This window comes from Falco peregrinus, chromosome Z, assembly GCF_023634155.1.
Source record: "Falco peregrinus isolate bFalPer1 chromosome Z, bFalPer1.pri, whole genome shotgun sequence".
Classification (NCBI taxonomy): Eukaryota; Metazoa; Chordata; class Aves; order Falconiformes; family Falconidae; genus Falco; species Falco peregrinus.
The window spans coordinates 16,665,870-16,681,963 of record NC_073739.1 but is presented as its reverse complement, the minus strand read 5'-3'; the positions used below and the strand labels follow the sequence as shown (position 1 = coordinate 16,681,963).

Genomic DNA, 16,094 nt, shown 5'->3' with positions numbered 1-16,094 from the left:
GAGCCAAGTCTTCCAGCAGAACCTGCTCCACGACATGGTCTCCAACAACCAGAGGAGGTGCTGTATCAGCTGGCTGCCCTCCACCCACCCACAACCAGTAATACCTGGAAACCAGACATTAGGACAAAAACCATGTAGCCTTCCTCCTCCCTAAAAGAACCAGTCAAGCAGTGGGACGTTCACCTTAATTTCATCAGCATATTAAGTGGAATGCCCACATTGAACTGTTAAAAACAAGTTTCATTCTACACCAAGATCTAGCTTAAAAGCCAAAGCTTACTGTTCTGTACAGAGCTTCTTACAACCAAGGCACATCACAGGATTTGGCAACAGCTTGTTCATAATTAGCATTTATTTGACTTTAATACAAAATACCATTTAAAAGATAATGAAATAAAGAAAACACAGATTAAACGCTACATCTTCTCATAAGTTAACTCATGGCCACATATAGTACATGTCTTTTTATATGTATCTTCATCTATGTTTTTTTCTGGTCCATACTCATGTTCATGGATACTTGTTTCTTTCTTCCACAAACTACTCCTCACGGCACGGCGGAGTTCTGATGAGAAATAAAAGACATTTTTAAGATTTATTAAAATCTTAAATAATGGTTAATAAAACTCAGGCTAACCACCTTTCTGAGGACTACAGATGACAATCTGTTTGTTGCCTGTCTTCCCTAAGTTTTGGGTGAGAATCTGCTATTGCAAGAACAAGCTTTGACTTGCCTTGCAATCATCATCTTGTTTGCATGTTTTAAAGGGCAAGAACTACCCTGACACAAGTTGTCACAAGATCTCATGAGAGAAGATTTTAGTTCATCTGGACTAACCTGCCCACTGCCTTTTTACAGGAAGCCATTCAAAAGTACCCAAAAGAGGCACATGGAATGCAGAGTAATATTTTATAAAATAAAAAAAACCCCTCATTTGTTTTACATGACCAAGAAAGCGTACTTCTCATTCAGGTCACTGTAAGCCTCCCAAATGACTGTGCATTCTCTAAGCTTTATGCCCAATAATGTGAGTTGCCTCTGCAGCAGCCGCAGTGAAGTCAGCGGGTTTTCAAGAGAGCACAGGCTGGCAGCCTGGCAGCACAAGATATTATCCGGATGTTGCAAGTGGGTGGCAAGCATACCGAACAGCAAAGCGTAGTCACGTTGTGAGCCAAGCCGTTCAGGCTGCAAACTTTGTCACGTTAAGGCCTGTACTTGCGCTGAACTCTGGCATCTTGGCTACAGTCTGCTGCCAGCCCTTCTGTGTGCTGAACATCAATGGTCAAGACAGGGGGTTATTTGCTCAGTCTCCCATTCCACCTCCCCCAGATAATACCAGCACAGCCAGCTGGAGCGCTCTGCCTCTCTGAATACCAACCCAAAGCAAAGCATGGATGCTACGGGCAGCAGACATCATGACAAGCCACAGCTCTTGCAAAGAAACAAACACAGTCTTTTTTTTTAAAATTACTAATGCGTCTGTGCTGAAAGTATTTTTCAGAAGTTCTACCCATTAAATACTCCTAAATACTAACTGATCAGGCAAAACCAAGGATAATGAGCCCTAGAAACAGAAGCTGGGAATACTGCGAACAGAGAAAAGGCATTTTCTGGCTTCATTTACAGCTACTCCACCTGAATGCATACATATGCCAGAATTATAACCCACCTCCACAAAAATCCACACTCTCCACATGTCAGGAAAAGTAGCAGGATCAATCTATGGCACATGCTGGGTCATACCAAATTTAAAAGCACCATAATGAACATCATTAATTGAATTCTGTCACTTACATCATGCCCACAGGACAACAGGGTAATTCAGGTTGGATGTGCCCTCAGATCCCCAGTCCAACCCTCCGCCCAAAATAGCCAGCTATGAGGTCAGACCAGACTGCTCCAGTGTTACCCACACAGCTCCTGAAAGCCTCCATTTTGCCACACTGAAGATTTTCTAAATAATTTAATCAGATGCAGAAACGAATTCAAACAGAACTGTACTTTACTTCAGGTACTGCAGTATGTAAGTTTAACCCTTTACCTTTAACTTTCTTATCAAACTTCTTCTGTTTCATCTTCTCTCTGTTGTCACGGCGGAGCTCCTTTGCTTCTTGCAATGATTCTTCACTACCCCAGACTTCAAGAGAACGCTTGACTACCTACAGGATGGACATAAACGTGTTTCTTTTTCCCCTGAAACGACAGAAGTTAACTATTCTAACTCACAAATTTAATTTTTTTCCTACACATACAAAAGCCAACTCAATCTTGCCTCTGCCTCCCATCTGTCTCTGCTCTCGACTCGCCAACACTCCTTCCACAGTTAACAGGCAACATTGATTTTTAGTATCGGCTAGATATAACTTACGGAAGTTAAACCCAGCTCTGAAGCAGCATTCCTACAGAAGCAGCAAACAAGAAATGACAAGGCCCTGGAAAACCTACTTCTTTCCCCACTGCCCAAGGGCAGAGCTGTGTGAACCTGAAGCCACAGCTACAAAGGGCCACACACTGCAGCAGCTGCCACAAGCACTTCAGAGTAGCACTGAAAGGCCATGCACTTTGTGACCTCTAATTGTACAAACCACTGAGGCTGTGGTCCATGAACATCTTTAAAATGCTCTCAGGAATTTGGATCATGGCTCTTTAACTATACAGAAAATTTACACAAGCTACATGTAATGTAAGTGCAATATAAGTATAATGTAAGCTTTAACAAAATCCCTCAGAAATCAGAACTGAAGTGACACCATTTTGGCTACCAAAGTTCCACGAAGGTAAAAAAAGGTCTGAAACACTCTTAACAATTTCCATACCTGTAGTTTTAAATAAAGCTTCATGTCACCCCATCGCGAATTATGAGGGTTTTTCTTCACTATGAATCTGAGCACTGGTTCTCTCTTGTCTAAGTCACAGTCTTTGAGAAGATACTCTTCTTTTGCTTCTGTCCTTGTTATAAGCTTATGTTTATCTTCAGCATCTCTGGAAGATGTAAAACAATGATGAGAAAGCTACACCTGAAACCCACATTATTAACATCTAAATCCCCATTGGTTCTACCATTCCTGAAACACAGGCAAGCCCTCACCCTCTCCGTTTTTATGTATGCAAAAACTTTGGAAACCATCAACCTAGCTTTGGGATCAGTTTCCTGAAATGAAGTTTAAAAAATCTCCCATTTGAGCACACATAGGCTGAGACTTCTTCTAGAAGGGTTTTGCTTCTATTTCCTTATAAGAGGGAGTAACTGAAACTTAAGAGTATGAATTACTTTAGGCATTCACCTAGCCCAGATGCAATTCAAGAGGACAAAAGTACAAGCCTGACACATGGTCAAGAGAGAAAGAATGTGTAATCTGAGACAGGTCAGACCACCTGAGAATATACACACTCCATATGCTTCTAGATCCCAGAAACAACTAGCAATGCAGAGCACTCGTTTCTAAACGCCAGCCAGTAGGCAGAGAAACCACAAAATGAAGACCTTGAAACACTGCAACATTTATCAGGCAGATAGTGAAAAAGTGTAAACACAGCAGCATTTAAGTTAAGGAAAGATTACGTTTACGCAACCCTGATAACCTGCACGAGCCAGAACAGTCTGCCAAACAGCAAGTGCTAGCAACAGTCACCAAGGAACTAATGCAAATGTAGCTTTACTAGAATTCAAAGTCCACAGTAAAAGCTAACGCACCGAGGAATCCCTAACGTTCAGCTACAAGAGCTACTCAGTCTGAGAGGAAAACCGCTTCCAAGGCTCCTAGCGCTGTCCTTAACGTCCCTTTTCCACCCATCTTACCTTCAAGAGAGCACTTTGCCTGTAACGACTGTGAACTGCCTACAGCATGTGCATACCCAGACCGCACCCGGGAGAAAGCAGGGAAGCTCACAGAACAAACTCCTAGCTGCAATCTTCTCCCCTCCCCCCACCCCCACCCCCCCCATTCATTCTTGCACTCACGGGTACTTCGGTCCCTTTCATTGCCCTGGTTATTCTGAGCTGCGGGAGCCTCTCCTGTATTGGAGCGGGCTGCCTGCCTTCCGCTCAAGGTCGAGCTGCTGCTCACCCTGCGGCTCGGCCGGCCACCTCCCGTGGGCTCCTGCCCTTTGGCTGCCACCCTCCCAGCCCCCGGCCCGCTCCCGCCGACCAAAGTACCAACTCCACTCGGGTTAACGCACTAGGACTGCAAATAGCTCTCCTAATCTTACCTCCCTCTACCTCAGAAAGCAGGCGCTCTTGCGTTCTGTCAAGTTTTTCAAGCTGCTCGAGTCTGCAACCAGACAGTAATCCCCAGGCTGACGAACACACCAAACTGCCCCCCCCCGACATCGGGTTCCCCAACATCATGTAAAATAAAAATCTACTTGTGTCCCCTATGCTAAGACAGGCTCCTGAAACAATGCTCCTGTTCTTCACCCCCATAATGGAAAATACAAGAGACTATCAGTCGACTTCCACTTACTTCTTCAGTATTAAGTTACTGAAAAATGTCTCTTTGCTGACAGCCATTTTAATTACACAGAATTATTTTAATTAACTAAATTATAGCCAGCAATCTTTACATAAAATAAAGCTTCCCCCTCCTGATTATTTGTAATACCTGCAATTATCACAGGTCGCCCAATCAAAGTGCTGCATAAGGTAGGAATCCATGAATTCTTTGCCACAGTCTCCACAGATGAGATAGTCAAATTCTAGTACGGGTGCTAATGGAAAGAAGTTGGTTTTTTTTTACTAACTACCACGTTAAAAAGCAAGCATCTGGAATTGGTATTACAGACAATTTTACTAAAATTTACATTATATTCTCATAGTATTTTTTACAGACTAGTTTCACTCCTCTTTTTAAGTTTTCCAGAAAGATACAGTACAAACTCAAACCCGGTATCATACAATCCCATCTCTGCTGGTGTTATTTCTGTTCTTGCTGGAAGGTTCGCTGTATTAAGTATTGGATTTCAACATTCAAATGCACACATTTGTTTCGACTTAGCCATTGTTACAAAAAAAAAAAAAAAAAAAAAAGCAGTCCTCGGCATTTCCCCATAAAGTGCTTCATATCCCCTCCTACAGCTTCCCTCCGTTCCGGCCCTCCATAATACGTCCCCGATTTAGAGAGGACGCACAGGCAGTAACGGAAGGAAGCAGAGAAAGGGGATGCAGTTCGAAGAGGGTGGGCTAGAGCAGGAAGCAGTACCGGAGCTGCACTGGCATCATAGTCCTCTCAGCTCTGCTCCAGTTTTTTTCCTAGCTCAGCCACACCTGCCTCTCCCTAAACGAGCTCGATGGAGGCCTGGGGCGGTTGGCAAGGCTCTTGTCCATTCCAGCTGGCAGAAATGGAGGTGGATGGCCAGAGAGCTGCTAGGAGTGGAATGGGGATGGAGCTCCACTACAATCCTCTCCCCAAGCCCTCTCAGCACTGCTCCAAGCCCAGACTCATCCCAGTGCCGGCCATCACTTCTGGCCGAATCCTCGCCGGGTAGATCACCTCCAGCGTCATCGCCATCTGCTTTACATTCCAAGGGACGCCAAGAAACACCGATTTAGGTAACCGCGGCTACAAGGAATGTTCCTTTTAACAGTAACATTGTAGTTCTAGCAGAAAATTAACATTTTTATACAGTTTCACGAACTGAAAATGAGGTAATACTGCAGAATATTAACAATACCTGAAACAGAAGATTAATGCTTGGCATGCAGCACCATACATTTTTAATTGCGTTTGCATTTATAGCAGGTTCGATCTAGCAAAGACGACATTTTATGCCAATTCAGTCCTGCTACCGACAGTGGGATTCTTAGTACTTCACATAGTCATGCTCTTACATCACATTTCATCATTTAAGGCAGTACTCCCGAACGTGAAGACGTTTTATTAAGACAATGACATTATGAATTACACAGCAAAAATACCCCCAGTGCACAGGCATCCCACACCTACTAAATTTATTTTTAAACATTAACCCCTCAAAAAAAGGAGGGCTGCCAGTTGTTTACACTCTTAACGAAATCTGGTGGCGATTTCTAACAAAGAGATACACTGCACCAACAGCCCCGCAGCTGATTCAGAGCAGAACAAAGCAAGACAAAGGCAATCCCAGAGAAGAAAGTGAATCTATTTTGGGATCCTTACTTCTCCATTTGCTTTTTGGAGGCACAATATCACAAGACCGTATGTTGAAATCCTCCACCAAACGATCAGCAACTTGGCGTCAATACCGTTTTATAACGATAAAAGCTGGCACTGCAGCAGTGCTCTGATCTTGGCATGCACGGTATCAACCTCAAAATCCCCAGAACCGACGAACCCGCGAAAATTTACACTTATTTTGGTCTTAAAATTCAAATTCCCGAAATAAATAGTAGAAATAAACGTTTATCGAGGAAAAGAGAATAAAAAGAAAAAAGAAAAAACGTGCTATACCCAAGGGCATTGACTGTGTCCTACTTCCGCGGCTTAAAATTCTTCATTTTTAATTACCGCGTATTTGCTAGCCGCTGTAATGCTGAAAGAATCGGACGCGCCAGAAATCGAGCACATGCAGAAAGACGGGCTGGGAGGGAAGGGGGGGTGGGGGGGAAGCCGAAAAAAAAAAGATGGAGAAAGAAAGGGGGTGGAAAAAAAAAGCCCGGGAAAAAAAAAAAAAAGGCGCCCAACCCGCCCCGCTCGCTCAGCCCGAAGGCGGCTCGCTGTCGCCCCCGCGCCTTCCTGCCCTCCCCCCCCGGCCCCGGCACGCGGCGCCGCCCCCCCGGCGCCCCAGCCGCCCCTCTACCCCGCGCCGCTCCCTCCGGTGATTTTTTTTTGTAATTTTTTTTACCGGGGGGGATGCACGATCTTCTCGGCGGCGCCGGGCTCTTCCTCCTCCTCCTCCTCCTCCTCCAGGAAGAAGCCCCCTCCCGTGTCGACGACCTTGGGGGGGGGCCCGCGCCCGCACGCCGCCTGCAGAAGACAAACGAGCCGCCGCGTTAGCGCGCGCGGCTGGGGCCGCCGCCGGCAGGGGGCGCGCGCGCGCTCCCCCGCGGCGCGAGGCGGGGGGGCCGCGGCGCGCACGAGGGGCCCCCCCCTCCCCCCACGTGGGGGGAGGGGGGGAACCTCGCGCGCCGCGGCTTCCCCCCCCACCCCCACCCCCCCTTCCCGCTCCCTCTCCCCGCCGCCTCCCGCCTAACGGCGGCGCAGCGCCCCCCCCCCCCCCCCCGCCCGTCCGTCTCCGCGCCCGTCTCCCCGTCTCCCCCCCAGAAAAAAGATAAAGGGCGCGGGGAGCCGCCCGGCGAGGCCGGGCCCGTCCGCCGCCGCCATCCGACCTGCGGCAGGGTAGGGCCGAGCCGCCAGCCGCGCCTGCCGCAGTGCCAGCGCCCGTTGCCGGTTCCGCTCGATCTTCGCCAACGCCGCCGCCGAGAGGGGCGGCCGCTCGTCTGCCGCGCCCGAAGCCTCCTCCGCCGGGGCCGGAGCCGCGCCCGCCATGGCGGCGGCTGAGGCGCGGAGCCCCGCGGATCCCCCCCGCTCCGGCAGCGACGGCTCGCCCTTCCCCTCGCCCAGCCGCCGCCGCACTGCGCCTGCGCAGAGAGGGAGGCGGGGGAGGGGGCGGCAGGGGCGAGGCCCCCCGAGCAGGCGCGTAGCCGCCGCCTCGCCTCCCCGCACCGCCACGGCGGGCCCCGCCCCGCCGCCGTGCCGGGGGTGCCGGGAAGCGCGGGGGGAGGGGCGCGCGGGGGCTGGGGGGGGCGGGGGCTGCGGCCTGCGTGGCGCCCGGCCACGGGGGGCGGGGGGCGCCGCCCGGCCCTGCCCGGGGTGGGGTGGGGGGCGCCCGGGGGGGGAAACGGGAGAGGGGGGGGCGGGCCGGCCGCGGCGGGGTGGGGGCCGGGGGTTTCATCAGTCCGGCGGGGCGGGGTGGGGGAGGGGGCGATGACCCTGCGATTTCCGAGCTGGGCCGCGTGTGCGGTTTCGAGCGCTTTCTGCACCAGCCCTGGCGCCAGACTTGAGCAACCCCGTTTGGGAAAAAAAAAAAAAAAAGCCGGCACCAACCACCGCCCCGCGCGGCGGGAACTCCCCGGCGGCAAATGCCCCTTTGTCCCAGCGAAGCCGGCCCGGCCCGGCCCGGCGGGCGCGGCGCTGCCCCTGGCCCGGCGGGGCATGGGAGCACGCGGGCCCGGCCCCGCTCCGTCGGGCTCGGGCTCCCGCAACGCGCGCGGCCGCGGCCCCGGGGGAGGCGGCGGGTCCTGCCCGCGCCGGGTCCCTGCCCGGCGGCCCCGCGGCCTCCGCCACGTTCTCCCCCACAGAAGGGCACCGTCCCCCCGCCGCGCCCCGAGCGGGCACTGGGTGTCGGTCCCCCACACCCCCACCGCTGCCCCCCCGGCGTGGCGCAGGATCCAGGCACCAACGGGATACATGGAGCCCGCAGCCCGCCTCAGCGCCGAGCGACACTTAAATGGCTTTGTCATGCAAATGTGGCTCTAAGCCACTTTCGTGTAAAGCCAGCTTAGCGGGCAACAGCCGGCGAGCGGGGCCCGTCCTTGCCGCGGCGGAAATGGAGGCATTGCTGCAGAGCTTGGCTCCTGCCTCCATTGCGAACCGCCGTGACCTGACGGCACGGAAGGCACCCTTCGTCCCCAACCTCGCCCACCCTTCCCTGTCACTGCGATAACTGCCGGCGCTCCCCTGCTGCCCCCGGGGGATCCCCCCAGCCCGAGTCACCCCCAGCCCGAGCCACCCCCAGCCATTTACCTGCATAGGCTCTTCTCTCTGCGGCGTCGGAAAAAACATTTTATTTCTTCAGCCGGCTGCCCGCTCTTGGTATTAACTTGCAGCAGCAGCCAGCAGAGTGTGCTGTGAACGCTGCGAAAAGGACGTGCTGCTTCTGGGAATTGAAAAAAAAAAAAAATATATATATATATATCTCTGTCGTCAAACGCAGACGAAGACATTTTAGGCGGTTCAAATATTTGCATGAGCGGTAGGCAGTTCCTGCTGTCAAGTAAAATAGCCCTCTTGTCACGGATCACAGAACCTCTTCCTTAAACATGAACAACCAAGCCCTACTAAACTGTATGCTTCCAGCAAGATTGCTCTGCAGTGTTTGCATAAAGCTGGAAAAGCGCCACAGTGAACATGTCCAAGAGTCAAGGAGAAGGGTCTATAACACGAGGTATTCAGTAGATGAAAACATAAATTGTGGTCCTGGCCTACGGGAAGCAGCTTATGAAATGGCACAGTATGAGCACATGTTTCTCCAGGCTCTTCCCCTCGGACTTACTGACGGTGCAGTTACAAAGAGGTTAATAAATACATTTCAAATAAGTAAAATAAAAGTAGTTCAAAGCAAAGCCTTTACTAGATGACTTGCAAATCAAATTGTTTGCTTGAAAAGCAAACACACGTATGTCTGGACTCCTTATTTTATGCTAATGCCAGTCTTTTCTCCCTTGTTCTGTGGGAGTGGGAATTCAGGGAAGAGTGAACTTTAGAGTTGTGCTTGGGGGTTAACAAATAGTTCTGTATTATTCACAAACCAAAACCAAAACTGCGTCAAAGTGAAGACCCTGTGTAAGGGTTTTTTTCCAAGGGCAGAACGACTTGGTTACTAATCAGGCAAACTGGAATTAGGATTAAAAGGAAGCCAGAAGATACAAACAAAAGCAAATTCAGAGGCAAGGCACTCAAGCGAAATTGACACTGGATCGCAGCTATCTGTGCAGTGCAACTAGTGCATTATGAAGTGAAACTGTTTTAGAAGCATACTAGAGGTTTTCTTCTATTTCTCAGGGTCAGTCTGGCTGGGTAATCACAGGAGAATATTCTCCCCGGGTCTGCTTCAGGCTAGAATGAATCACATACAGTGCTCCTAATTTTCATGGTCATGGGAAGGTAATAAAGCTAACAGCTATGCATTAGCAAGGGGTTACAAACTATCTCATATGCTCTCCTCTGGTCATGCGATAATGCTCATGTTTAATATTAAACCCACAGGGCTTAGTGGGGGCACATGAGTTAATAATAGTGGTATCTGTGTTCTAGATAGTTTTTCAGGTGCTGTATGCCAAGTAATACTTGATATTACTTGGCTGTTGGTAACCGTGTATTAAAAAGTAGCTGTCGTTAATTGGCAAGTGTAGACATGCATTATTTCATAGCCACAGAGAACAGCATCAGTGAGTAGTTGTGCGCAGGGAGGCAGCTATGCAGTGCTTGACAACTCATCACTCTTAGAGGAAAGGATGAGCAGCAGAATGAAAATGTTTGCTGACTCTACAAAACTTTTTTAAGGTAGCAGAGGTGAGGGTCATCTACAAAGAATGTGGGTGACTAGGCAGTAAAAAAAGTCGATTAAATACCGGGTAGATAAATGCAGGATGATGCATGTGCAGAAACCAAGTCCTAACTTTACATAAATGATAGCGATACCTGAACTGGTTGCTGCTACAGGGGAGCGAGACTTTGCATATGTGTGGCCTGCATAAACATCAGTTTGGTGTTTGGAAAAGCAAAGCACATTTTAAGGAAAGGGACAAGGAACAAAACAGGGACCTATTTATGACACTCCACAAATCCACGCTGAGCTCGTGCCAGGAGCACTGTGCCTGGTCAGGTTTCCTGCTTCTTGGGAAATACTGGAACTGGAAAAGGATAGCAAGGATGCTCAGCTGCCTGTCTTTATGTCCCGTGAAACAACTGAGTAGGCTTGGGGTTTTCACTCAGAAGAATTTACTTACGGAGGATGTGCCTGAGGCCTGTCACATCCTAAGTAACTTGGAGAGGGTGAATGGCATTTGACTCTTTGAGCAGAAATCATCAGATCTGCGGTGGTGGGAGCCAGGCTCTAACCAAACAAGAGAGGTGGTTCTTTGTGCAGTGACATGGGGTTGGATGTGTGCTGTGCCTTTCAGAACGACACCATGGGCACAGGGTGTCGCGCTGGGGTGCAGGAGAGGTTGGCCAAATGTTTGGAAGAAGGCTGTGTTGAGAGTTCGTGAACAAACACCCCCTCAGGCTCAGGAAATCCCCAGAGCTGAAAGCAGTTGGAGGCTGTGGGAGTGTTGCAGAGGAGGTACCATATATTTGCCTTGTTTTTTCCTCCTCCTTTGATGTTTGCCGGTGGCCTGTGGTGGAAACAGGACGTTGGACTGAATGGGTTCTTCACCCAAGGCAGTACACCTCTTCCTCCTCAGTATTCACAGCTAATCACACTGTAACTGATGCTTAAACACCTGGAGCCACATAATAACGTGTAAGCCTGTGTCATGGGGTCTTTCACACCAGATTCTATGCTCATCTATACCAGGATTTACTTACAGAGCATCTGCTGTGCTGTGTATTTCCACTTCACCTCACGATACAGTTATTTTTCCATGTCCACAAAGCCTTGATAGCAGTCTGCATACACTTGCATTGCAGTTGCACACCTATAACCAAACCACTTTTTTGTGCTGCCTCGGTAAAAATATTCACTCCATGAGAAACAGATCTAACAGTGTCCTACTTTTCTGTGGGGTTGTCTTTTGAAGGGAGCAGCTGTGGAGCAAAGTTTCTTTACTGCTCTCCCCCCTCTCCCTCTGCTTCTCCCTCTCCCTCTGCCTCTCCCTCTGTTCGATGGTTTGGGTAACAGCATCAGTTTTAGCCACATTTGAATTCTGTAGCAGCATCTGACCAGCCAATGCAGACAGGCTGTTGGCTGCTGCCTCTTAGCATGACTAAGACGTTGGATTTTGTCCAATGATTTCAAATGGTTTTAAGGGAGAGAACAGTTCACTTGCATTCTCAAGGGTGAGAAGCAAAATATACCATGCCCTTTGCAATTATATTTCCATCAGGTTTTTAGTCTGATACACCCATTTCTTACGTTACCTTAAATAAATAAGTGGCAAAGTATTGCTGTCTTCTTGGTGAAAAAGAAGCATGTGACCTATGAAAAACGAAGGGAACTTGTTAAAACCGGAGAGTACACCTGCTTGGATTTGAATGTTCTCTTTCTGAATTCAGCTATAGCCCATGGATCAGAGATATGCGGTGAATCATCCTGTCGGACAGAATGGGACACGCAGAGTAAATTAAGTTTGTCATCTCTCTGTGAGATTTTCTCATTTGCTCACTACCTGTAGGAGGGGATTTTCATAGTAATGTGACCTGTCTTCATGCTCCATTTATCATCTCCCAATTGATGTATATAATCTTGGTTGAACAGATAGATAATGGAGGAAACACGTAAAGTGTTGAATGCTTGAGCAACAGATCTGAAAAGAACAGGTAGGCAAGGACTGAAGTGCAAATGTTTAAAGACAAAAATTGGCATTCTTCCCTGACAGGAGATCTTAATGCAAGTTTGTTATTATATTCTTGTTGCAGGAGATGTGAAATTACAATGTAAGTATCTTTCATTTACTAGCATTGTACATGACTTTTCTGTTTTATTACTTTTACTGAATAGGACTTTAATATGTTTTCTTTTAATATCAATAGAAAATATTGGTTTCACATCTGTGAACAGGAAAATGTCAAGCATGATGAAAAAATGCTGCTTTTTACTCTTTCAGAGATCACCACAAAGCTGGCTGCACACCTTTGTTGTTGTTGATTGGCAATCCAGAAAGACAAATCCTCTTGCACTATTTTACCAGGAAAATCACCTTTCTTTTCCATGCACAAGAAGAATGCGAAACTGTGGCAAAACAAGCATGTTCTGTAACTGCGGCCTAGCAGCCTTTGGCAATTCGATATCTTCAGTACAAAGAATAAAAACATTGTAGGAAAGTATGCATTTTTTCCTGAAGCTAAGGTACTGGGAGGTTTTTCTTGCCCCACTAATGGCTGGTGGAGGAGATGGTGTGGAAATGGGTCTGAAGACCTGTCTCAAGTGTCAGGAAGTTCAACTTTTGGGGTCTCGGGGCTTTTTTCCCAAACACGTGAGGCTTGTCGTGTGGATTATTCACATACCACGTAAGAAGGATGTGTGTGTTGGCAGATTTTTCCCCCCTTCTCAGTATTCCTGACTGACCGGTTATTTAATCCATGCGAGAATCTTTCCTGTAGCAACTTAGAAGCATTAAGAAACTTTGTCTAATTTTTTAGTCATTTTTTCTTTCTATTAAAAGGATCTCAGGCATTTCTGAGACAGAAAACCAGTACATCATCTGTTATACTAATCTCCGAGACATGAGATGTAGCCGTATTGATGGTGAAAGGTTGAGTGTTCTGGAGAAAAGTGTAAAATTCTGGTCTTCCTGAAGTGTTTAAGGAGCTGGGGAATGTAAGTATTTAAAAAGAAATTCTTCAGATTTCTGCTTTGTATCATTCAATGTATTATACCTTTTTTTTTTTATTTTTTTTATTTAAGCCATACTATAAAGGGATTCTTCTTATGATTGCTTCCAAGTCAGCCTGAATTTTTCCTGTATGCAGAGTAGCTGGAACAGAAAGCTGTGAAACAGCTGACAAAGTCTGCTGTAGCAAGAAAATATGTCCCAGTTACCAAGATTTAAGCAAGATGTATCTGTTCCGGTACTCGCCAGTCTCTGCAAAACATTTTCGTGCCATTGTCCACAGGTCTGATTGTATCTCCTGCAGAATTTGGCTTCCTAGTGTTAGCTGCAATCGTGTGATGAGAAGTCCATCTTGCAGTGCTGCACCTCCAGCCCCCTGTCCTGCTCAGGAGAGACACCACCAGGAACTGCAGCCAGTTCAGTGTGATGAAGCACAGAAGGAGAAGGATGATGTGGAGTTGATCTTAGTGACTGGACCATGCATTGTAGGTCCACACCAGCCAGCCTGCAAGGGAAATATGGAGCCAACTAGGAATGCAGGACCAGTGGGAGGTACCTCTGAGGGACTATGCTGTCAACAGCATGTGAATCTTGAACGTAATCTGAATGTATCCTCTCAACATGATCAGCAAATAACTTCTGATCAGGGTCTTCACTTGCTACCTGGATTCCTTCAGTTCATTCTTTTTTTTGTCTCTGGGGTTTTGTTTTCTCTAGGGGAGAACTTGGCTTGGTATGGCCTGAAAGAATAGCAGTGACCATAATGATTTAACATGCAGATTTAATTGATTTCTCTCTTGGAACAGGGAAAAGTGGGTTCCAAAGGTTTTAATACCCCTGGTTTAGTTGAAACTGTTAATGAGTGAAGGAAAATGAAAAGAGTTCCTGATGCCTCTAACTTCTTTCTTACAGGTTTGAGACATACACTACATTCCTGTGTTAATTCCCCTTCATCCAAATGTTCCTGGTTATTCTGTTCAGATCAGACTTTCACACAGCAGCAGCAAGGTAAAGCCAGATCCTCCCATTTGTTTTTGACACTGGTTTGTGCTCTTTCAGAATTGGTTTTCTTTGTGGTGTAAGTACGCTGAGCTTTGCCTGTTTGCTGGAGCCCTTTTACTGAAGTGCATGGTATGTCTGGTTATTGCCTAAAGCTTGGGAAGTAATTTCTGAGGAAAAATTAAAATGAGGGGGAGGGGAAAGAGGTTTTTTCTCCTCCTGATTAGATTTGGGATCTTGTTAGTGATCTAGCAACATGGCACTTTTGCTGCAGCAGGAGACTTGCATCTCCTTGGTTTTCACTCAGCTGCAGTTTTAGTTACAAAAGAGGTCAAAGGCTCCTGTTTTTCAGCATCCTCTTTGAATTTGGAGGCAATTAAATGGTTCATAGCTGAGGGAAAGCATCCTCACCCGTTTAGGAAAGCATCCTGTCTAGATCTGGCAGCCACCAGCCACTGCAGCCCATGGACCACCGCTGCTGGCCCGTGCCGGAAGGACATCTTAGCTCTGCCACCAGCTTGGATGTGCTCTGTCCCTCTGCTTAAACTCAGCCAGCTTGGACCTTGACCTGTCAAGTTTTGGATCTTCTGCAAGTCACATTTTTTCATTTCCCCCCCCCCAGTTTTGGTTTTTTTTCTGGGTTTTTTTCTGGGTTTTTTTGGTTGTTTGGGTTCCCCCCCCCCCCCCCCCCCGAGATTTTCAGGAAGTTCTGAATGATACACATTTTTGTAGGTTATATTTGAACGGTTTTTTATGAGTTTCAAATCTTCTTCCTCCCCCCTCCCCCCCAGCTTTTCTGAGAAAACAAGAAAACCAGTTGGCGAAGTCCTGGCAACGTGTCATGAATTCATTAACTTTTACTTCGATGTCTACCAAAGTCCAAAAGTGCTACCGGTACAAATCATCTCCAGCATCCATGGACTTGGACTGTTTATGTGCACTAGCCACTCCATTTCTTCTCTGAGCATTGTAATTTCTCATGGTACATTCAAAAGCACTGAATGCTTTATCCCAATTTCTTTATTTTCTGAGTCTGTCTCTCCCGTTGTCCATAGGATTGGTCTCCTGGAACATTTTAGTGCTGTGACACACAGCCTCAGTTTCTGCTGTAATACCATGATAATTTAAATACTTGCATTTTTTCTTTCATCATTTCATTAATTCACTTGATACTGTGAAACTTGATTTCTTGCCACTGCTTACCTTTCCCAAAGTGATCCCTCCAAATCACACACTGCAGTAAACTTCTGTACAACACAAAATTATCTTAACTTAGGCAGAATCCTGCTTTTAAAGTTTCTCACACACAACATCAATCCTCTTGACTCATATGTTTATGTGGCAAACCCCAGAGGACCTACCCAGTAAGTAGTATGTTCTCATAGTAGCAAATAACAAGAACTTTACTTGATAAATTAATCATGCAATAGAATAATTAAATAAAGACCAGTGTGATACTAATATGATATGGCAAATTGTTGTGCTGTGGTACATGTCTAGGAGGTGTGTTTGGAAATTAAATGCAGGCAGAGCACGCTTGATGGCTACTTGGCATTTGAGCTATTCTTCCTCATCTTTTGCTTCTGGAAAGACTCAAACCATCTGTCCCTTACCTTTGACAGTTTCTGATGCTGTAACTCCTGCTTAGTCTAACTAAAGCTAACTTGGCCGAAGATGCTGTAAGTTACTCATACATTCCAACCTAGTACTTATGTTCTAATTCTGGTTTTAAGTTTAATGATTATCAAGATACTCATTCTATAGTATCTTATGGTAAATTCTGTACTTAGGGATCTTTGAAAAGCTATGATTAAATGGGAAGTCTACATGTTCCATGATTGCTTC

General features: G+C 47.2%; 1 protein-coding gene and 1 long non-coding RNA gene across 4 annotated transcripts; one reads left to right on the top strand and one right to left on the bottom strand.

The window, feature by feature from the left end:
* Nucleotides 1-334: 334 nt before the first annotated feature.
* Nucleotides 335-7,571, bottom strand: XPA (XPA, DNA damage recognition and repair factor). Its single transcript, XM_055791145.1, is given in 7 exon segments — nucleotides 335-565; nucleotides 2,043-2,160; nucleotides 2,818-2,983; nucleotides 4,603-4,709; nucleotides 6,823-6,921; nucleotides 6,923-6,942; nucleotides 7,305-7,571. Coding segments are annotated over 7 exon segments (819 nt in total). The 5' UTR covers nucleotides 7,465-7,571; the 3' UTR covers nucleotides 335-416.
* Nucleotides 7,572-8,721: 1,150 nt separating this feature from the next.
* LOC114011427 (uncharacterized) lies at nucleotides 8,722-15,715 on the top strand. Of its 3 annotated transcripts, XR_008744818.1 has the most exons (4): nucleotides 8,722-12,354; nucleotides 12,525-13,237; nucleotides 13,325-14,258; nucleotides 15,041-15,715. It is a non-coding gene; the product is annotated as an uncharacterized LOC114011427 (long non-coding RNA). The 3 variants fall into 3 exon arrangements; XR_008744819.1 differs by having other exon boundaries at nucleotides 8,722-13,237; nucleotides 13,534-14,258; XR_008744817.1 differs by having other exon boundaries at nucleotides 8,722-13,237.
* Nucleotides 15,716-16,094: the final 379 nt, after the last annotated feature.